The 22,343-nt window shown below is 45.5% G+C and overlaps 2 protein-coding genes across 2 annotated transcripts in view; one reads left to right on the top strand and one right to left on the bottom strand.

Annotated features, from left to right (window-relative positions):
* Nucleotides 1-511: 511 nt before the first annotated feature.
* GPHB5 (glycoprotein hormone beta 5) lies at nt 512-700 on the top strand (the record flags this gene model as incomplete). Its single annotated transcript, XM_010146140.1, has 1 exon — nt 512-700. A coding segment is annotated over one exon (189 nt), but the record flags the coding sequence as incomplete, so codon positions are not given.
* Nucleotides 701-13,958: 13,258 nt separating this feature from the next.
* RHOJ (ras homolog family member J) overlaps nt 13,959-22,343 on the bottom strand; it is a gene marked incomplete at its 5' end in the record, with an annotated part of 8,733 nt that continues 348 nt past the window's right edge. The window contains 3 exons of the mRNA XM_010146139.1: nt 13,959-14,418; nt 15,551-15,646; nt 16,921-17,085. Coding sequence (XP_010144441.1) covers nt 14,272-14,418; nt 15,551-15,646; nt 16,921-17,085 — 408 coding nt within the window. The remainder of the gene's footprint in view (nt 14,419-15,550; nt 15,647-16,920; nt 17,086-22,343) is intronic.

Below are 22,343 nucleotides of genomic sequence, written 5' to 3'. Positions count from 1 at the left end.
CCCATGGTGTACATCCATTGAGCTTAGTGGGATGTGCCGCCTGACTGGGAAGACTGGTCTGGCTGAGAAAAAATACCAGCTCTTTGGCACATGGATGCACCTCTGCTCTTAGGCATCTCCTGCACACAGAAGGATTTCCAGCAGAACATGTTTTCCTTGATGGAAAATCAGTTATTTTGGAGGAAAGCATCTGCTGTTTGGAAACACACGCATTTGGTTGAAACACTAACATCCAGCTGAAAACCAGCCTTTTGGACAGGCTTTTGTCTGCCTTCAAGCAGCTTTAATTGGAGCTTTATGCTTTAAACAAACAGAAACACGCACATACACCCACTCTCCTCCATGGCAGTGCTCTAAGAGGCAAGTGTTGAAGGATGAAACCTAAAAGTTATTTCCATGGCCCCTTCCACCTGATCCAGCGGCTCCCCTATCTGCCCTTAATCCCCTTGAGGAAACTGGGGCTCCAGGTGTTTGTCTTGCTTGCCTGAGGCCAGCATTTCTCCCCCCACAGAGACCGGTGCTGGAACCGCCTTACATCGAGTCTTACCACCGTGTTTGCACCTACAATGAGACCAAGATGATGACGGTGAAGCTGCCCAAGTGTGCCCCTGACGTGGATCCTTTCTACACCTACCCGGTGGCCATCCGCTGTGACTGTGACATCTGCTCCACTGCCACAACCGAGTGCGAGACTGCCTGAGCTCTCCTTTCCCAGGTCAGGCGAGAAGGGGCCAAATTCTTCCCTGGCTTCATACCCCTGGTACTTCCAGCATTACCAAGGGTGTAAGTCAGTCCAGAATTTGATCTCACCCTATAATGCTCCTAATCATTGAGTTTTTTGGGCAGATGAGGCTTAATGCCCTCTCCTCATACTGTTCAAAGCATTATTGCTGTAGAAACGCAGTACACAGCCTTACAATGGCAAATCCTGTGGTTAAAAAAATTGATGCAGTTTTCCTTCCTTACAGGCTTTTCACACTGTGTGACCTGTCTTTATGCAGGAAGTGCACATGGACTAAACAGTCACTGGGGGCTGGAAATGGGCCACAAAGGCATGACCTCCTCTGGAACAGCATCTTTATTCAGGTTTTAGCTTCTTCCCAGTAATATAAATGCAGTTACCAACATTTCTGCCACCTCACCCCCACTGTTAGTTCTTCTTACCCTGAGGTGTATCAGGAATAACAGACAAAGAAAAGGCCTTAAGACCAATGAAATGGAAACGATTGCTACCTTGAAATCGGGGTGAATGCACGCTCAGACCTGACTCAGCAAAGTACTTAAACTCATGATTAAGTGTTTTGCTTAATAACAGTGGGCTTTTAGAGATAAGCATGAATTTCAGTGATTTACTTAATTGGAGCTATTCTGTTGGAAAAAAATCTTGCCTCACAATTCCTTGAAAAAAACAGAGAAGCACATTACATCTGTAAAACCAGAAGTGCATATCTGCCCATCTGTTTTTGTCCAGGGATAGGAGGGGAACAGACTTCCTATAGAATCAGTGAGACTCTGCAGAGCCCAAGGAGTCTCTCATGGCAGTTTCCAGAGACAGAGGGACCAAGCCAAAACACGATGATCATGGCTTGATTTCAGCAAGCCCCTGACTGAGGTGGTGGGAACGAGCGGGCTATGAAGGGTGTTCCTGCACTCCCCTGTGCTGCTCAGCTCCATGGAGACCTGCTCCTCTGAGGATGCTCCCAGAGCTGGGGGGCAGCCAGGCATGCTCACGGAACAGCAGTGCAGTGGCCGGTAACGTGGCCAACGTGGGTGAGACAAGCCCAGGACAGGAAAGAGAGCAGACATGCCTAAGGATGGTTCACACCTCCTCAGACACACTATTTACAAACTAGGGGACACCCGGGAGCTGCTGCAGTAGCCCCCTGGTGACCACAGCCACGCAAGTGTCTTTGTCCTCTGGCTCCCACCTGCAGGAGGACAGATCCTTGTTCATCCCTCATTTCTCCCCTGAACAAAATGGAAAATCATGTGAAAGTAGGAAGATTTACCAAGCAGGAGAGGCTCATAGGAGCTTGCAAAACAAAGACGCCTTCTCAGATAGCCATTGGGAGAGAATCGCTGCAGGGAGTAGCATCTGCCTTCTCCCCAGCTTGTCTTGTCTTCTGCATGCAGTTGCCTTCATATCCAGGGATGCATGCTTGAAACCTCCCCATGTGACCTGTTCTCTGAGGCGGATTTAATTTTACCTGTAATTTATTAGTTGCTGTTTCATTTTTGTTGGTGGAATTGTAAAAGCTGTGCTGTGGTTGAGTAGGAAGGAGGCGATTTTGTCACCCTGCCTTCTGTAATTCTGAGTAGAGGCATTGGGTCAAAGAACAGCAGGAAGTTTTCTGCTGATGGAGAGTTTAACTGCTCCTTAAACAGTCCTTGTGTTCTGTTTCAAATTCCATCTCACAATCCCTCTGTTACTGTTCTAACTGGTATCACAACCATTATAGGAAATCTGCAAATTATTTTATGTCCTGAATAAACCTCGAAATTGTAGCATGAAAGCAATTTAAAGCAACGTGTCCCTCTTTATTTATGCATAGAGGTTTCTCATGTAGAATATGTGTAAGCTCCTACAAACTCTTTGCCAGAGCTGTGAACACCTGCAAAACATCTTGATGCTGACGTGAAGTAATTTCCTTCACTGGATTTCTCTCGTGGAGTCTGTCTGAGTTACAGTCTCAGCATTAGAAGCGGGGTTAGAAAGCGGTAAACATCCTTCCTTTGCAGCCAACAGGAAATATGGGCTGTACCCAGGTATAGTAGAAACCTCGGCAAGTGATCCGAAGAAAACACTGGAGGGTGTGAAAGAGGGTTCTGATTGATGGCGTAGCAGCTAGACTGGGTGGTGGAAGAGAGGGAAGGGTGTATTGACCGAAACCGAGCTAATCCTTCTAGATGGTCTGTTAAGGAGGAGAGCGAAAGTGAATGGAGATGCTATGGATTTGCCGTGGGTGAAAAAGTACAGCCAATGCCAGAACCCACCAACCCATTTGACTGGTGGACATACCTCTTCATCCAGCTCTGCTGGGTTTCTGTGTGTGAGCACATAACAGTGGCTTTCAAGGGGCCGACTTCATTGCTGCTACTGGTAATTGCAAATCTGGGGCTTTTGTCCAGAAGTTGTTACCCTGCTAGGTCTTCATCCTGTTAAATTGCCACTGAATTTAGTACTTACAACCAGGTATTCTGGTTTTCACACCCTTTATGCTGCAGCTGGGGTGGTATGTCCTGCAGTCAACACAGCTCACATAGTTCAGAGCATGAGAAGCCCATTCCCAGGTCATCTTCATCACCTTGGCGTGAAATCTCACCATTCCACCTGTCCAAAGCAGTTAAACAGCCCTTCTGTCTTTGGTGCATAAGTGTTCAAGGAGTGTTTGTCACAGAGCCTGTCTCATCTCACGTCATCTCATCTCTCCTGTGAAATACTCTACTGTGTTTTTTGGTTTGGTTTGGTTTGCTTTTTTTTGTAGCACATTTGTTGTCCCCTTCACCTAGACACTGACCACCAGCACCAGACAAAAATCCTCACAGACTGCAACCTCGGCTTCTTAGAAGAGCCCTTTGCCACTGCACGTTTAATCCAGCGTAACTTTCACTGCCTAAAAGTAGGGGAAGGAAATTTTGCTCTATGTGTACAAGCAGAACTTGACTCCCCTGGGAGAACTGTATTTGCAAAGCAGGGAGCGAGAGAGAAGCTCCTTTGCAGAGCCTCGGTGTTGAACCACTGAACCATTCACAGCTCTGCAGCCCCCGCTTGAAATACCTGCTGCAGTGAGAGGCTTTCTGTGAGAAGGGAGATGGCTGTGGCTGCCTGCTCAGGAAGGAGAAGGTGCAACTGGACTGTGCCTGGGGACTCTGCAACTTGGGGACTGTACTTGGCTCTTGGCTCTGACATAGATGTGCCACATGAGGAGGGGCAAATCAGTGGGTTGCTTTGTGCCTCAGTTTCCCTTCTGGACACTGGGAGTGATAACAGCTGATTTTTTTCCTCTCTGGTGTGTTTTGGAGCATACAGGCTGTCAGGTCCCTTGACGAGTCCTGTGTGTGTCCTGCATAGCGCACAGTTTCTCAGGTTGGCTCTCTCTCTTTTAACCTGAACAGCAATAGTCCCAGTCATTTGGTCCTTTGATTTTTCACATTACTTTCCTGTTAGATAATGGTAACAAAAGTCCACTGGTTCTGTAAGTTCAGCTCCCCTCATTCCCATGCTGTAGTTGGTGTGTCCAGGCAGACTGACCGTGTCAGAAATCAGTATATTTTACCCCATCTTCAAATCTGAGTTACAGTGAGAGGGAGAGAGGAAGCCTCCCCAGAGGTGTTTCCTGCAGACTAGATCTCTCTTTCATGGATGGAACAGGCAGCTCCCTCCTGCTCTCATTGTACTCACATGAAAACAGAGGAACTGCCACCCCAGGTCAGAGCAACGGGCTGTCTCGCCCGATATCCTGACACGGACATCAGCCAGCAGCGGATCCTCATGGAAATGTGAAAACATGAGGGCTGTAGAGAGGCATCCTTCCCGCTGTACCCTCCCAGCTTTAGCAGGCAGCAGTTTAGGAGTTTCCATCCTCTGGAGGATGCATTCGGCACCTTGTTAACCCTGGATGTGCAGTTGCTCCATGCTGCTTCTTCCCAGACAAAGTCTGGCCGAGGACAGTCTGGTGACTAATACCAGCTTCCTCCAGGAGCCAGTAAATCCAACATATTCCAGGCCGCATGCTGTGCCCCCCTGGTTCCTCTGGGGATGTGGCCGTTTATAGCAGCCAGGGATTTGGGCTGCAGTCCTGTTTTATGAGGTATAGACCTTGCCACCCTTTGTGTTTGCTCTGCCAGGGAGTGCCTCAGGCATGGGCTGGTGAAGCCTGCTGAGCTTCACAAGCTGCAGGAACCCCAGAAGAGCCTTCCTCTGGTGAATCTTGCTTTACCCCAATCCGTGTTAGGGATGTTGTTTAGGAATGGTGGGATTTGAGAGTCCTAGTTTGGGACTAGCCAGACTAGCTGGTCAATGGGATTGCTTCTGGTCTTGCAACCAACGTACTGAAAAGCTGGGCACTGTCTTTTTTTTTTTTTTTGCATCTAAAAAATTGTTCTTGAATTTTAAACAAGATTCACGTCTTCACACTGAATCCGTTGAAGACTGGAGCCAGTCACATTCTTGATTTCAGTCCAGCGTTCAAGAGCTGTCATTCCTCATGTCATTTCTTTGGCCCTTTAAACATTTCACTTTCTCTTCTCCCTGCCCAGTCTGCTGGACCAAAGGTTACACAGCTCATCACCCCTTGCCATCAGCAAGGGTTTGTTGGAGGGTTTTATTATTCACGTGTGAAGTTTGTCAGGGAGTAACAAGCACTGTCAAAACTCCTAGTGCTTGGGCTAATGCTTTTCCTAAGTGCTTTACCAAGAATGCTCCAGTGCCTGCTAGGCTGCCACACACTCTCTTCTCTCCAACCACTTTAAATATTCAGTCACGGGATGAAAAAATCCTCTTATGATGCTGTGATATGTCAGGGGAGACCTCAGACAGTAATGCCAAGAACCACCTTATGAAAATAAAAAAAAAAAAGAAGCTCCATCTGAAAGAGCAATGACCTAACCACCTTAATATTGGTGGAAGATGGGAAACTATCTCCAAGCCAATCACTGAGGGATACCCTGGGAGGAAAGAGCTGAAGGCTGAGTGACAGCAGGGAGCCAGGCCTGCAGGTCCCACATCTCCACCTTCCCACGTTTCCAGGCTGCAGAGGATTTGGTTAAGCAACATTTTCCCGAGAGGAACATGCCTGAGATGAGCAGAACTCTGTGGTGTCACCTCCTATTTGACTTTCTACAGGTGGCCCTGAAAGGTGCCTTAAGTTCTAGGACCATCCAAAAGCATCTCTATGTGTTTTCCTACCTGAAATGTCCTGCGAGATATATGGCATCATCTGGGAAAATAAACACAGCACCACACCTTCTCAGAATGATGCTGTCAAAATACTTAGTAACACATTTATTGTGTTAAAATAAACTATGTACAATAGACGATATTAATGTGCAGTTACAATATACAATAATTACATGTTTAAAAGAGGATAAGCAAAAGAGTACAGAGGCATGTGCTGTAAATAGGAAACTAATACTGTTTACATGATTTTTAAACTATGCAAAACATAATCACTGGAAAACTGAATTGCCTTGGTTTGAAATTGTATTGCTTTGGCAGGAATCCTGAAGATTTGGTTAATCTTTGAAGAAAGATATACCACACAAAAGTAAGACATAGTGTTTTAAAACTCATCCTTTGGTTTTACCAGCCCCATACTCCAGCAATACTGTATGCAGCAACTTTATAGAGAGAAACATTCAGCTGCTCACATCAAGTGAAGTGACTAACTCTTTTTCTTAACTTGCTAAGAACTGGCTAATGATGTGTTAGGTCCTGATGGGTGCCGAGGTCATTACATCTGCTTCACAGACTCAATTAGAATAACTTGTTGCACTATTACTTTTAAGTATTGCTGAAGTACTACACAGAAAGAAAGATATTTTCTTGTCTTGTGTTCTCAGGGCAGCAGAGAATCTCTTTGCAGTGAAATGCTTGTATTTGACATCATAACAGGTTAAACTGGGTTCAGTTATCCTTGAGGACAATTCAGGCCTGTTTCCTGCTCCTCTCTGCAGCCTTCTTTGAAGCTCTCCCAGTCTCAAGGTGCTGCTGAGCCTCAGGTATCCTGGTGTGACTCCATGGAGGCACCTCCGAGCCCTTTTGCCAGCCTCATGCCGTACTTGCTGGGGCAGCACGGACACCCTGCTCTGTAGAATTTCCCACCTGGCAATCTGGGCTCACCACCTTAGATCACTTCTGCTCCTGAGTGAAGAAGACTTTGCCAGTGTCTTTCCCCTCTGACATAGCTTTATGTTATTGCTAATTAATGAATTAATATTTATGAGTTTGGGGGAAAGTTTGGGCTCATTTACTCCATACTGACAAGGCAGTTCAGTAATGCAGTGAGAGCAGCTGCCTATTTGGGAGAAAAATGTTGGGAGAAACGATATGACAGTCATACTATGGATATGGCTTGTACCCAAACTACATTGACAGACATCAGACAAAAATTTCTACATGTTATCAGAACAAGTAATGGTTGTTGGAAGATCTGGAAACTGTGGACTGGGAACAACTGTTTACTCTGAATTCATTAACCCCTGATCAGTGTAAAAGTTCATCAGCTGATATCAAGTGAGAGCGCAAACCGATCTTTGGCAAAACCAAAGGCAAAATTAAATCTGGCATCCTGAATGGGATGAGATGAAATTAAGTGACAGCAATGAGTGCAGCATCAAACTCAGCAAAGATACCTTGAATATTACACTGTTAAGGTAATCATTTTCATCTTCAGCCTCGGTGGTTGAAACGAGGAGTTACAGATCTGGTGTCCAAACTGATCAGATCAGCTAAGTCTCCAGATGCCTAACTTCTTTCGGGAGTCCACAGCCAGCAGCCAAAAGGTACAAAAGATTCTGGGATCTGGCTCAGTGTATGTGTGTGCTTAAAGCTTGGTCAGCCACAATAAAGGGTAGAAAAAGAGGAAACATAGAGACTCTCAAATGCTTCCCACGTTAGTCATATGTGGACTCCATTGAATTTTCCATTGTCTTCAGGAGAATTGAAATGGAGCCATCACGCAGCACCTTTGAAAATCCCACCCCAAAGTTATAGTTAGAAGAAGCAGCCAAACACTGCATCACGGTCTGCACATTCTGGAAAGGGGGAGGGGATCGTGCTTTTTGTTAACGTATTTGCAAAGTTAAAGGGATTTCCAAAGTTAAACATATTGACAGCAGTTAATATGGGTTTGTGAGCTTATTTTCCTCTTACAGTGAGGTTCTGACTCTTTCTGCAGTTCTGGTGGGGTTCCTGGAATTGCCCAGAAAAAATAGATTCTTGTTCACATGTTTCTGAAAGCTTTAACTGAAACAAAGAAAAGAGAATTTTATATATTTTTTTCACCCTAGTTATGGGCATCCCCTTAACACCTTAAAATGAAATTTAAGTCTTAGGATCAAGCTGACTAATTGTAGCTCTGGGCCCTGATTTTGCAGCTCTCCCCTGAAGCAGAAGTGTAGATGCTGTTCTACTGCACTCATTACATCTAATTGGTGTTTTTCTCCCAACTTTCCAATGCAAAAATATTTCTATTTGTGTTTCGTTTTTGACAGCTGAGATCACAAGCCACTACCAAAATCAGTGGGAGGCTTTTTCCCGCTTTCAGAGGGTCTTTATTCACTAAGAGGAAAATAAACATGTATAGTAAAGATTTGTCTTAATTTTTACGCAGAGCTCAAGTGTGCCTGGAAGTTATCTGACGTTGGTCGCTCCATGTTCACCTGCTGTCACAGCAGATGCTCTTCTAGCCCTATGGAGTTGTGAACCAAGAAAATGTTCTGTTATTTCCAGATTTGTTTTTTTAGGTAGGATAAAACACATTGGAAATCCTTTTCAGGGAAAAGGAAAATACAGGGAGAAAGGTGTGTGCAGCCAGGTTCCTGCATTCTACCTGTTTATTGAACAAGTGGTCCCTGGATCACCATGAGCATATGTTGATTGCTTTGCTGGAGAAGACAAATGTGCTTTTAAACAAGCTTGGTTTGAGGCAGATCGACTCCATAGTAATTTATTTTTAATCCAGATGAAGTTTCACTATGGTGAATCAAGAGGCATTTGCTGTGCCACTTGGGAAAAAATGCTACAGAAAACATCACAGACTGTAAGCAAGCTACGTAAGCAAATGGGCATCTTTTGTGTCTGAATCAGAGAGACCTTTTTGTAAGGACGTGGCAGTTTGTATGGTGAAAATCCATCTGCTAGACACGTGTAACTGGTGTAATGGGCCACTGAATCACTTGCTGTGTATGAGGTAGGGTGTGATGAGGGGAGGCAGCAATAGAAATTGTCTGCAAGAATCTCTGCAACCTTTTCTAAGCTCCTGTGAAGGATTCTTAGATTTGGTCTCTGGAGTCTTGAGACAATATCTTGGATGTGATCTTGATAGCTTGCTGTGGGTGGGAAGTGAAGCCCATGCATCCTTCTCAACAGAGAGTCACTGGTGATGAAATATTTGTTCCCTGTTACTCTCTGTTTGCTACAGTGATTCTCCCACCCGGGGGGTGGGTTTTTAGCCACTTGCCTAGAGTCGCATTGCAGTGATTGTTTCTGGGGGAGTCCAGCTTGGTTTGTGTAACAGCGTGCCCAAGGTGTGTCTGCTTTCCCAGCTTTTTCTTGGGTCTTCTCTACAATGCTTCCTTAGAGAGGGCAGATACAAGGCAGGTTGTGGTCCTGAGCATGACAGAACACCATGTGATTTGTACAGTGCACAGGGAATGGGGAATCGCTGCTTTTTGGGGGACACAGGCCACCACCACTAGAGCAGCTCCAAGAGACTATGTTATACATTAACTACAACAGCAGGTCACCAGTGACCCTGTTCAGTCTCCCTCATTTACATGAGCGGTGTCCTTGGGAAGGAGACATGAGGAAGTTGGAGACAACTCCTTGTGAAGTCACATGTTCTTCAGCATGAGGAAGACTGCCAAAATCTGGCCCCTTAATAAAAGTAGTTGGAATGACTTTTTGCATATTAAGATGCAGCACTATATTTAATCCTGTGCCTATTTTGGGTTGAAGCAGTGCTTTGAAAGGGGAAAAAGGTAAGAAATATCAATGACAGCTGCTGAAATGCTTGTTTTGATCGTTATGCTGGATTTGGAGTGAATTCTGCAGTTCCCACCAGCAAGAAGAAGAATTGCGTCAGGACCAGCCTGTGTGGAAGTTGAGGGAAAGATTCACATTATGCCTAATTCAAGGCAATGTGAAGCCAGAGCTTATAGTTGGTTGTTCTTCATAAGCTACATACTACTGTAATGGTAGATATTTACAGGGCAGAGACAGGTCTGGAGGCATCTGGCACATAGGATGACCAGGGGGAGCTCATCTTGAGAACTGCTACCTGTCATTCCTGGAGGATACAAGTACTTGGGATTTATACCCAGTTGATCAAAGGCTCCTGGATGGATCCACATGGGGTCAGAGCTTTGTTTCTGCATTCTGCCCACTGCCCCCCTTTCCCCTCCTCCGCCAACTTTTCTGAGCTCTGGGAGGCACAGGACAAACTGAAATTCTTTGTGGGGCCTCCTTCAGGTCATGCTGGAAGCGGTGATTGCCCCAGTTCCATCGTCCTGGGGTTTTAGCAGCATTCTGAGGAGAGCAGGCATCTGTAGGTTGTTTTAATGTGATAACTTTCTAATGTCTTGAGCTCTCTCTCTAATATTTGATATCTCTAGCATGTCCTTGCAGGAGTTTGAATGAAAAACATTTGGGAACTCTGAAACTACAACTTCGGGTTAACAGAACATTGAGGTTTCAGAAGATGCCAAAGGAGATGGGTTTTACAGGTTCTAGCAGATTTCTTCTAAGCTGTGAGTGCTTTTGGAATGTTAGCAGAGCACTAGCAAAGCTAGCTCTGTCAGGAAAGGTTTTGACATCAGTTGCATTAAGAGGACATTGTCAAATAGGTTGCTGGGATGGTTTATAGCCTTTTCGACTCTCCTAACTGTGTTCCTTTGGAGGTGAGATCAGGGTCTGATTTCTAGCTCATTTTACAGTGAGAAAACCCATCTCCTTCACCTGACAATCCTTTATCGATTTTCTTTTCTTGTTACTAATGGTGCTTGAAAACTTGAAGTTTATATCTGTTGCCTTACGCCTGTGCTTGCACTGTGTCTGGTGTTTTGATATTTCTGAAAATAAGCTTTGCTGCCTGTTCACACACCATCTGTTGGCTTTTAGAAGAGGTATTAGGTATGACTTGCCAGGTAGTCAATGAATCTTCTTACATCTGCCCACAATCCCTTTCTAAAGCTTGTTGCCCTCTGCTATTCCTGCCTCCCCACACAACAGTGTAATGGGGCAGATCCTCGAGTGAGCGCCACATTTCATGGGTAAGTGTGTGCGTAGCCTAACGCAGGAATAAAGTTTATGGGACCTGCATTAACCATGGCTGTTTTTAAAACATCTATTTTTGTTGGAAGCAAAATGAAAAACAAATGGAGTGCAGAGGCCATTTCTCAGTGGATTGTGACCACCCTCCCTCCCTTGCAGCTCCCAGATGTCAAATTTTCATCACAGTCAGCTCGAAAGACTTGAAATTTGACTGCCTCACGAACTTGATGGGCTTGGTTTTGAGAGTGAAAATAAAACCCTGGTTACTCTTGACTGTTTCAGTGTGCATGTTAATACTTTTCTCTTTGCTGCTATGCAATGACTTGTGCAGGGCGCTGCAGTTTCATACACCAGGACAGTAGCATTTTAGCCTCTACATCACCATATGCTTATTAGTTAGTTTTCCTCAAACCACTGCAGTTATGGTAATGCTACAACTTCCGATTTGATTTTTGATGTTACCTGCCTATCCTCTGCCACCCCATTAGTATTAACAGACACCCCTGATACTCGGTGGCACACAAAAATGTCATTTGGTTATTTGTGGCTTTCTCCGATGCATGCTGGGAATGCTGTATTGCACTTTTCCAGTGTGCTCATTATTTTATGATCAGATCAGCTGTCAGTCTGGGTTTCTATTTCCTCTGTATTTTGTGAAGCGCTAAGAATATCTGGCAGCTCCAACCTGAGTGTTTGCTCTGTGCTTCAGCTAAAGCAGTCCTCACTTGCTTTAACCAGAGACTCGTATTTAGGCTAGTGCTCTACAGCAACCTACATGAGCTAAAACAAAGCAATCATCCTATTTTATTTCCACTGAAGTGGCAGCACAGAGAATCTCTAATTTTCTCTGAAATCTGTCAAAAGGGTTTTTTTCTTGGTTTCAGTGGACATCTAATTGTGTTGTGAGCCAACAAACATTACCTAAATATTTATTTATTTAATGCACTCCTAGTTTTCCTCGTGGTCCCCTCATACCTCTTTGCATGTTACAGTTCAGCTGACTGCCAGTGTCCCCGAGGTGTGAACACTTCCTGCTCCAGCTGGGGACAGCAACACAGCCTCTGTGGGGGGACATGGACTCCTGCACCGGGCTTCACCACTGTCCTTGCTCCGAGCTGTGCTATATCAGCCAGTCCATTTGAAGCAAATGGCTGGGACACAATCAACCCAAATATAAAATATGCACAAAGAATGCCAGCAGTGAGGAAATTGTTCTTTTGTCTGTCTTTGATGTAGCACAGCTTTGTTTTCACCCATGCTTGCGTGCAGCAGGGAAGAGATGGTGGGTGAAAGCTGGCTGGGTAACAGCAACAGGGTGTTTGCCTCGAATTAGATTGCTTGTATCAAGGGAACTGCTGATTTCTACCCAGAAATGTTTTGGGGCGTCAGAGCTGGTTTCTGTAGGTGTCCATGGTACACTGGATTTGTGCTAGAGGAGGAGCTTGGATCCACAGACCTCGATGACTGCAGGGTTGGGCACTGTGTCATGCTTGTTTCCTTCTCTGGGCCAAGGGTGCAGTTCTTGTGGTCCTGATGAAATCACTAATTGCTCCTACTCACACTGAGCCTACCATTCACTACTAATCACTGTTTGCCAGTGTGTGCTCAGCCGTGGTGGTGTCCTTCTGGAGAGGAGTGGGCTGGTGGTCCCCTGGGGTGGGGCGAGGTGTGTGTGCAGGGAACGTGTCCCTGGGCTGGGCCGGTGCACTGCCGTTTCTTGCTTACTCCAAGCACTTCTGGAGAGAGTGTCTACAGACACTGCAGTTACATCAGAGGTCCTGAAATCTATAATTGCTGGCACTGTGATTTTCTGCTTGAGGAATTAAACCCATAATGAGGAATCTCATGGCATTGACAGAGTACCCGAAGGCGGATGCAAGAAACAAGACGCCCTTTGAGTTCACCTCTGAGTGTCTGTGTTGCTGTGATGTGCAAAAGTACAGGCTCCCTGGAGAGGCTTTAGCGAAAAGGCACGCTTTCTTCAACAACAAAAGGAGCTAATAGGCAGCTCCCCTTCCCGTAAGGTCTGGACCTCCTGCCGGTGGCTGCAGCCCGTCCCGTGCGACGTGTGTGAAAGTTCACCCTGAGGACTGCAGCCACGCTGCAACTTCAACGGCACTCACAGTAGTGAAGATGGAAAAGCAGGAGCAGAGAAAGAAGTAATGAGAGGAAGGAGGGAGACTACAATAAATCAACAGGCTTACAACTCCACTCGGATGAGTCTTTTTACATGATATACTCCATTTAAAAAGAATAAAATCTTAAGGCAATCGGATCACCTTAAAGCACTTGAATTGTATATGACCTTTGGCTTTTTGGTTTTTTGCTATTTTTGTCTGCTGGGTGAGATGTAGAAATCCAGCTGATCTATAAGGTAAATTTTCAGTTGCCATGGCAATGTGTCTTGTTCATGCTCTCAGTTTGGAAGGGAGATTGTTTCATGCTGCTATTTCACATCTAGGGCAATATTCTTTGGTGGCAGAGTTTGTTTCAGTACATTAATGCTACAACTCTGTTCTTCCATTCCCGGCTTATGGAAACATGGCTCAGCCTGAACATTCTGCTGTAAAAATACAGTTATTTGCATTTTTTTTTTTGTTGTAAGAACATTCTTTAAGTCTGGAGGTAAATGTTGATCCATTTTGATAGCTTGGGTGCAGCAACATCCTGACGCTGTGAAGTTTCACCGTGAAGTGAAAACAAACTGGAATCACTCCACCTTTGCTTCCATGTGGTTTGAACAAAGTAAAGTATATCCTGAACTAGCAAGTCTTATAAAAGAAAAGTAATTTAAAGTACATCCTACCTATAGTGTATATCTTACATATTAGATTTCTACAGATCTCCATGTGCTTTCAGTCATTTCAGATCCAGTTCCTAAGTACTGCAGGTTCCTAATTTCCTTGCTTAAGGCCACAAATGGAGTTTCTCTTGTTTCTTTTACCACCGTTATTTCTTTGTTTTTCCACACGGCGCCTTCACCTTATTCCTAAGGTAAGGAGTCAAGCAGGAGCAGGTGTCCTGGTTTCTGTTGGCTTGGTGCAGTCTGCCTTAGCGGGAACAGGCTGCATACAATCGGGAGGGTTAGGAAAGCACATAGACATGAGTTGGCCTACTGTGATACAGCTTGGAGGTTTCACAGAACAGAGGACCCCTGTGTCTGGGTATGAAGGATCCCTTTCTGGTCATGTTCCCCATTTCAGTTGCATGTGACCTTCATTGCCTCTCTAACCTGCTTGGTTTCATTGAACTCATCTTATTTTTCTTTCCAAGTGACTTCACACAAGGGTGCAGCAGTTGTGACACTTTGCACAACGCTGCTTCTTCTTCTTGGGGTGGAAAATGGTCAGGATTGCTTCATCGAAGACAGTCTTAAGGCCTTTTTGTGTGAGGGCTGAGCACTCCAGATAGCACTGTGCTCCGATCTGAAAGAGAAGAGAGAAAACCCGAGTACCCACTGCTGGGAGAGACTGAGTGACCCTGTTCCAGAATTACCATACAAGCATACACGTCCCGCCACAGAGGGAAGCCCAGACCTTTAGAAAGGGGGCTGGTCTTTGCTCTGCTTTGTATCTGGCTGCCTGTGGGATTAAGGGAGAAGCTCAGGTGGTCATCCTATGCAAAGGAGCATGAATGAGCATCAACACCAGTATCTTACCACAGGTGGTTAATGGGGAGTAGAAATTCCCTTCTTGACCCTCCAGAGAGAGAGGGGGGAGCTGCACCCATGTTCCACTGCTAGACCAGGAGCTTGGTCTCCTGTCTATGCAGCTGAGGGGATTTCAAGGAGATTCTGGGTCATTAGCTGAGCCCTTTCATATACTTGGCTCTTTTTCCCTGACCTGTCACCCCTGTGTCCTGTATCCTGTGATGCCAGGGAGCTGCTGCCTGGAGGAGGGCTTCCAGCTGGTTCCTGGGAACTGGGAAGCATCATCTTGAGATGAGAGTCTGCTAGGTGTGCTGGTATAACACACAGGGGCCTAGAAAACCAGCCTCAGCTTATTTAGCAACCTTGTTGCTTATTCTGCTAAGGGATGTTCTTGCTAGTGTTTGAGGACTGGGGCCTCTAGCAGCACCTGCAGCACATAAGGTGGAATTGGCTGGATCCAGGTGTCCACATTTCAGAGTTTGGGGAGGGGGAGGGCTTCTATCCTGCTACCTTCTGGTGCACAGAAACCATGTGAGTTCCTTTTTTCTTGCTTGGAACTGTGGAAAGAGGTGACTGCAGAGAGGGGTTTGCACAGGCACCTGCTGGCAGAAGCCTGAACAAGAATCACTTGACAGGTAAAGTAAGGAGTAAAATCTGTTTTGCTGCCCATTTGCCACCCACCGCCCTGTGTAACTTGCTGCTTTGCTTAGAGCTCCGTTGGGTATCTCAGCAGAACATTAGAGCTTAGGAGAAAAAAATCCATGTCTGGGGCCAGCCTGTTTGACCAGAGGCTTTAACCTCTGGCTGGGAATAACCAACGCTCCCCAGAGGAGTTCACTTTGAGTGAAACAAACCCAGTGGAAAGCTGTGATCAATCGATTTCACGGGACCTCAGAAAAAGCTGTTACCTCCTTTGCTAGCTTCACTCCGTGCTCATAGGTGAGTGGTTTCTCCTTCATGTAAAGCAGCCGAGCCAAAGTTTTGGGATCATCCCGGAGGTCAATCTAATAGAAAACATACAAACCCTGTGTTCAGTACCCCCTTGCTGTAATTCTTGAGGCAGATATTCACAGCTTTACGAACCCACAGCCGTGCCCTTGCACAAGGGTATCTGTCCTCCTGGCCTCAGATGATACTTCAGAAATGAATTGCATGTGTATTTTCCATGCATTTATTTATTTATTGAACAGTTTTCTGTTTAACATGACTTAATTCTCATTCGTAGGTTATGGGGCCAGGGCTCAGACAGCTGCAGTTCAGTACAGATGTGGTTCTCAATGGCGCTCACAATGTGCCTTAGAAAGCGTTGGTGGAAGCCTGAGTCACACTGAAAGGGGAGGCTGCTGTGACCCTGCATTGCATCACCCGAAAAACCACCCTGACAGGCCAGACAGATGCAGCTCATTCTGACTGACTTGAAACAAGATCCTGTATTTCCATGGAAAACATCAAAGTGAAGCATTCTGGCATTTCACACCCATCAGTTTTCACAGCGTGTGATCCAAAGGGTAATGCTTTTATTTTAAAATGGGTAGTTTAGATTATTCCAGTGCGAAAAACAAAGTTTGAATGATTTCCTATGGCATGAAGATTTTTGAGCAGAATTTGATCTGTTTCTCTAACGTGGCTTAGGTTACTGTCCAGTGTTTGGACATTTTCCAGAGTCATATCCCTACTACTCACAGTCCCTAGCCACACTCTGTCTTGGAAGCAAACCCATGTTTAAACAGCATTTGTATTTGATTGATGGATTCATAGCTTTTAAAGCCAGAATAAAGTGGTTTGATCATTTAGTCTAACATCCACTATTACACGGTGAGTCCCTAATTATGATGTTGATGTAAAGCATGGGGGAGGCTGTTTCATTTCCACATCTCTAAGTCAGTCATTTGGTTAATTATTCCCATTCTTAAAATTTAGTTTGAATTTTAGCTTCTAATTCTAACAACAGAGTTTGATAGTTTTTTCCCACCCTCACTAAAGGCTTGTCAGAAATCTTTTCTCCATATAGTTATTTATGCCTTGTTGCCACATTTATACATATTTACAAAAAAAGATAGGATGAATTTTTCCAGTTGTGACTAGCATGATGGGACATCTGCATGTTGGTTTCCCTTCCCATTCCATGAGTTTTCCTCTAATGGGAAAGTCTGGCTGCACTTTGCATAAGAAGTTAAAGAGGAAACCTCTCCACAGAGCTCGGCCTCCAGCCAGCCCTGGGGTGGAGTAGGAGCCCATTCACCCTGGAGCCCCCTGCGGCGACCCAGAGAGGCATTACCTGTGTTCCTATGAGGACATAAGGCACGTTGGGCATGCAGACTTTCAGCTCGGGCACCCACTCCTCCTGGACATTGTGGTATGAGGCGGGGTTCACCACCGAGAAGCAGATCAAGAACACATCTGTGTTGGGGTAGGACAGGGGTCTCAGCTGGTTGTAGTCCTCCTGCCAGGGGGAAAACAGCAGGTGTGTTATGTGTTAAGGGTGGGGGATGATTGCAGGTGGAGGCATCACAATGGCTCTTGATGAACTGCTCAACACTGTCCTTCCATGCTCATACACACTTACAGCCTCTGGGGAGCTGCTGAAGGGGAAATCACCTCTCGTGGACTGTGCGTGATGTTTTGTCAGCATCTTTACCCAAAAGAGCTAACACATTTTGTTTGTGTGTATTGTCTGTTGTGATGCTGATGTAGAGGGTAACCTTAAGCAGTGGCCATCACTGGTGTTATAATAAAAATTCATCTTGAAGCTGCAAGTACCAGCCTCACCCCTCTGGCAATGTAATACCATCCTGGGAAGAATTATTTGACTGTCACCACTAGCTAATACTTGCTGATGACACCATCTCTAGGGGTTTTTTTGTTAATATTATGCACTTTCTATTCCCCAGCAGGTAGTATCGAGAGGATCATATACAACAAATAAGGTGTCCAGGCTGTTTGGTGCCACGGTATGCAGCAGTGTGCTGGTCAACAGAAGGCAGTCGTCTTGACAGCACAAGGCAGACCAAGTCTACCCTGCAGTAGCTGGGTAAGTCACTGGGGGTCATCAGGTGTCTTCACTGGCCCTGGGCTAGGGAAGGAGAGGTGTCTTCTCTCTGGGCTAGTTCTGAAGAGGCTGAATTTTCAAACAGCTCAAAGCACAGCTGACTTACGTCGTGAGCTGGTGTTGGCAGCTGAGCTTCAAGGAAGGATTTAGGTCTGTTTTCAGACTCGAGATGTTGAGAGCTAGCAGAAGTTTTTCAAGCCATATGAAAGGACAGACTGGCTCTTTCTGATAGCGAGAGTATGTGTAGCTGTGTCTGATTGCTTTTCAATGAAGCCCGTTAGAACACTTCAGTGCAAAGAAACAGATGCTTATAGAGGGGATACACCTGTTGTGAAGACTCTTTTTGGGGAGCCAGAATTAAAAAAGGGAAAGAAACATAAAGCGGGAGCATGGGAAATGATAATATATATTGCTGTCAAGCTTGTCTGAGCCCAGGTCTTTAGTTTATAGTTTCTGCATTCTGGGCAAGCCTCAAATCTCCGCAGTACGTTCACTTTTGGTTATAACTGTGTGAAAACTCAGCTGGTGCAGTCTTGCTTTGCAGATTCTGAAATAGTTAATAACTCAATGAAAAGGGAAAAGCAAGTTATCTAGGTGCTGTTGCTCAGACTCAAGACCATTTATTTGAGGCAGGGAAAAACCACATTAGAGCAATGCAAGTTGCTGTCTGTCCTGCAGGAGAAACAGATGCTGGACTGTATCGGTGTGTGCCCAGAATAGATGGCGTGTTAATTCAGCCTTTCTTTTGTCTTGATTTGGTTGGGTCAACAAATGAGAGGGTTTAATTATGAGTTGAGACTGGTGAATCTTCTTTCCAAAGCCTTTTGTCCACTGACTGTGCAGTGCTAAGATGACCCAGACTGCTTCTGAATTGACAATAGTTTCTGAAAAATACCAATGGATTATGTAAAGAGTCTGCTCCAACTTTTTCTAAAGAAAAAACCTTAATTATTTATTCTGAAAGGAAGTATGAGGCCGAATTTAGCTCTGTGTTGTTAAAAAGAAGTTTAAAGAAACATCCTAAACCACAAACAAAATGTTTTGTTTTGTTTAACTGAATGTTCATTGTCCCAAACCCACTTCAATAGGAAGAGTAAATTCCCGGTTACCACCTCCAGCTCCACAGCCACCGTGTCTGGGTAAAGTCAGGGTACTTGTCAACTGACTTATGTCTTTCCAGTATCATAGAAATACTGATCCAAAGAAGGATTTACATTATAAGAGGGCGGTGTTTGGACTTATCCGCTCCCAAGAAAGAGTGGATTCTCCGTATTCAGGGAAAGACAGGAAGAAAACCTCAGGGTTGTTTGTGGGAACATCAGTGATACAGGCCACGAAGAAGCAAAGTCGTTGGGAGGAGATTTATACACGGCTCTGGAGGTGCCACCCAGCTCCCAGCAGATGAATTAATAGAGGCAAAGTGGATGCCAAGATGATGGCATCCAGAGAGTAATTGCATTATAGAGGCAGAGAGGTTTTATGTGGGTGTCGGGTTGGGAAGGCCTGGCCTGATTATGGGATGTTATTTTAACCCAGAATTTTAAATCAGATATTAAGTGTGTTTATGCCACAGTCAACACGGGTTTAATGGCTGCAAAACAGCCTCCTAAAACAGCCACGTGGTGGCAGCAAGCCCTTGAGGAATCTTGATTTGAGATTTTTGGAAAGAAATTTGCTAAATATAACCAGTTTCAATTTTTCCAGACGTGCATGTTTAGAGGAGCTGGAACTTACTGTACCATTAAAATTACAAACTAAAAGCCACGAGTGCTCTGCCTGATGGTGACAGCTACAGGAGTGTGAATTTAATTTTATTTCGCTTGTTCCTTTGGAGTCCCTAGAAAATCCATGTTCAGGAGGAGTGTTCCCAATTTGTGTTAGCAGCGCAGAGCTTATATAACCCGAAAGAAGGGCCTGATGAGAGGGAGCCATGCATCATGCAGCAGAGGTCTCATCTCCCTTCAGGGCACATGGGAGCTTGCATGGACGTGTTAAAGCACAAGCACAGTTGTCGTGGATAAAAGTTGATTTGGGCTCCTCTACACGCCTGTGTCTGTGGGCTGGCAGGAGCCTCCAGACCATGTCAGACAACGACTCCTTTTTCATATCTGCTCTCCAGGAGAAGGCTATACAACCTCCCAATGGACCGTTACGAGATATGGTGCATCAGGATCATTTCTCATTCAGTGGTGGTTGAGGTTAAGTAAATAGATAGTGTCAAAGAGAGATTGGACATTTGTGTGGGTGTGAGCCACATCCAGTGACGCTGCAGCTAGTGACAGCGGTGTTTGGGAAGGGACATGAGTTCTCAGGGGCTTGGGCTGTAGTTGATCAGTAATTTGTCTCCCTAGCTTGTGCTCACATTTTGTTGCCTGTAACTTAGTACAAGGCTTCTCAGTTACTCTGCCTGGCCACTGGTTTGGCATGGGAATGCCAAGCGCCAGACGTGGCCATGTTGACTCACAGGTCACAGAGCCATGGCTTGCTGGGGCTGAGATACGCCGACTGCTGTTGCTCCCTCGCTGCTCTATTGCTGCCATGAGCCTTGCAGTGCTCAAGCCTAGAAAGCACAGCAAAACTTGCTTTTTATACGTTGCTGCTGTGCTGATCCCACATACGCTCGCTGCCGTGTCAGCCTGCTAAAGCACCTCGGTCCAGCCTGGTGAAGAAATTCCACTGTTTTTTTTCCTCTTAGGACTGTTCCAGGGGTGCAGAAAACCAGATATCCCAGATGTGGGGTCTCTGCCAGCTCTCCCTTCAGGCTGACAGAGGGTCCTGCTGCAGGAGAACGTTTTCCAATTGTTATTTCATTAGCATATGTTTTATAGCATTGTAACGTTGAGCGCTATTTTTGGCTATGACTTCACACAGCTGCCTTTGGAAAGCCACACAACACAGGGAGAAGGAGGGAGGAAACAGCCCAGATGATCTGTCCTTATAGCTTGAGCATGTGGGAAGCATCATCCTCTCAGCCTCCACAGAGATACAATCTAGTCATCAAGAAATGATTCATGCTCTGAGTTTTGACAAGATAGCCACGTTGTCTGGACCAAGGTCTGAAAGGGAAATGAGTCTGATGAGTTAGAAATGGTGCTTGGAGGCAGGTGGTGCTCTGGCTAATTTGAAGCAGGAGACGGTAAAATGACTGTGCAGGAATGGATGGAGAGACGAAGTTTGTCAAAGAGACAGATTAGTGTTTCCTCTGTATGAGGAGGACAAATAAGATGATGTGTTACTGAGGAAATGGGTGGCAGGTGGAACTGTCAGCCCTGCAAAACAAGTGGAAATATTAAGGCACTGGGTAAAATCTGACTGAGAACAGAATATAACTCTGGTCTTATTTGCAAAGGCTTGTAGTGCTGCCGGATGGTGACAGACACGCTCCAAGCTCTGCGTCTGAGTGCAGAGTAGAAAATTGAGCGTGCACTGAGCATGAGACAAAGACTCAGGTCATATTTTGAGGCTGGCTTTTGGGTTACCTGCTTGTACCATGTGAGCAGAAAGGATGGGTGGACCATAAGTGGCACCAAGCCCTAGCTAAGAAGTGACTGTTGCTGCCTACATACAGGTGACAGGAATAAATGAAAAGAAGTGGAACGCAAAACATAAAGCCCCGGTTCTGCTGAGCACAGGTTTTTCTGGAAGTGACAGTCTGTCCTGGTGCTGTTTTGGACCTCTCTGCATACTGCAAAGTATATTCTACAGTAAGTGGCTTTCTGCAGGCAGGAGGGTCTCCGTCTGCATTGTTTATGCGTTTCATAGCAGTCAGTCATGGCCAAAAAAGAGAAGAGCCAAGAAGTGCTCCTGAAAGCAAAGCCCTGCATCCAGGGCTGCTGTGTAGCAGAGAGTGCAGCAGGCTCCCAAATTTGCTTTCCTCTCTTGCTGCCTCCAGTGCCAGTTCTGACTGGAGGAGCTGGTGGATGTGGGTTCCAATCTTCCCAGGCTGGGAGGGATCTGAGACCTGCTCCCTAACCTTTCAGCGGGTGATTTCCTATAAGGTTTTTGTGCAGACTGTGATCCGTTCTTTATTCTGCCAGTCACTGGCATTTGGAGGCAGGAAAGGGAAATTTCACCATGAAAATGTGTTGCTCCCTGTGCCCTCTTTTACCTCATACTGACAGAGCAAGGCAGGGAGAAACACTCTCTCCTCCTCTCTGGGAGGTGAAATTAGCCCACAGACCAGAACTTTCCTGCAAACTTTCAATGCAAGCTCGCTGTATCAGCCCGTGGTCAGTAGAAACAATAAAAACATTATATATGTAAGTAAGCATGGGGTCCAAACACTCCTGTAGTGGACACTCTTTTCCTGGGAGAAGGTTGTTGGGGTGGATGCCAATCTGTCTGGGTTACCATTTAAGAAGTCAATAGCTGGTGACTGAAAGGCTGGTGCTGTACTATATTGGTTTCTGATCTTGGAAGCGGGAATTCTCTGTATCTTCAATGCCACCATGTGGTAAATGTAAGAAAACACTGACTTTGTATGAAATGTCACATTTGCAGTAGGAGGTGGATGGATATATGGCAGGCTGAACAGCTTTGTCAGGCTTTAGTTTTTTGCTTAGACAAAATTCAGGCTTAGGGATGAGTGTATTTGTGCGTAGTTTACTGCTGACCCCGAATGAAAGCTCTACGTAGAAACGCAAACGGAGAAG

The sequence above is a fragment of the Buceros rhinoceros genome, unplaced genomic scaffold, assembly GCF_000710305.1.
Source record: "Buceros rhinoceros silvestris isolate BGI_N320 unplaced genomic scaffold, ASM71030v1 scaffold9992, whole genome shotgun sequence".
Lineage (NCBI taxonomy): Eukaryota > Metazoa > Chordata > Aves > Bucerotiformes > Bucerotidae > Buceros > Buceros rhinoceros.
This window is presented reverse-complemented; position numbering and strand designations above follow the sequence as displayed.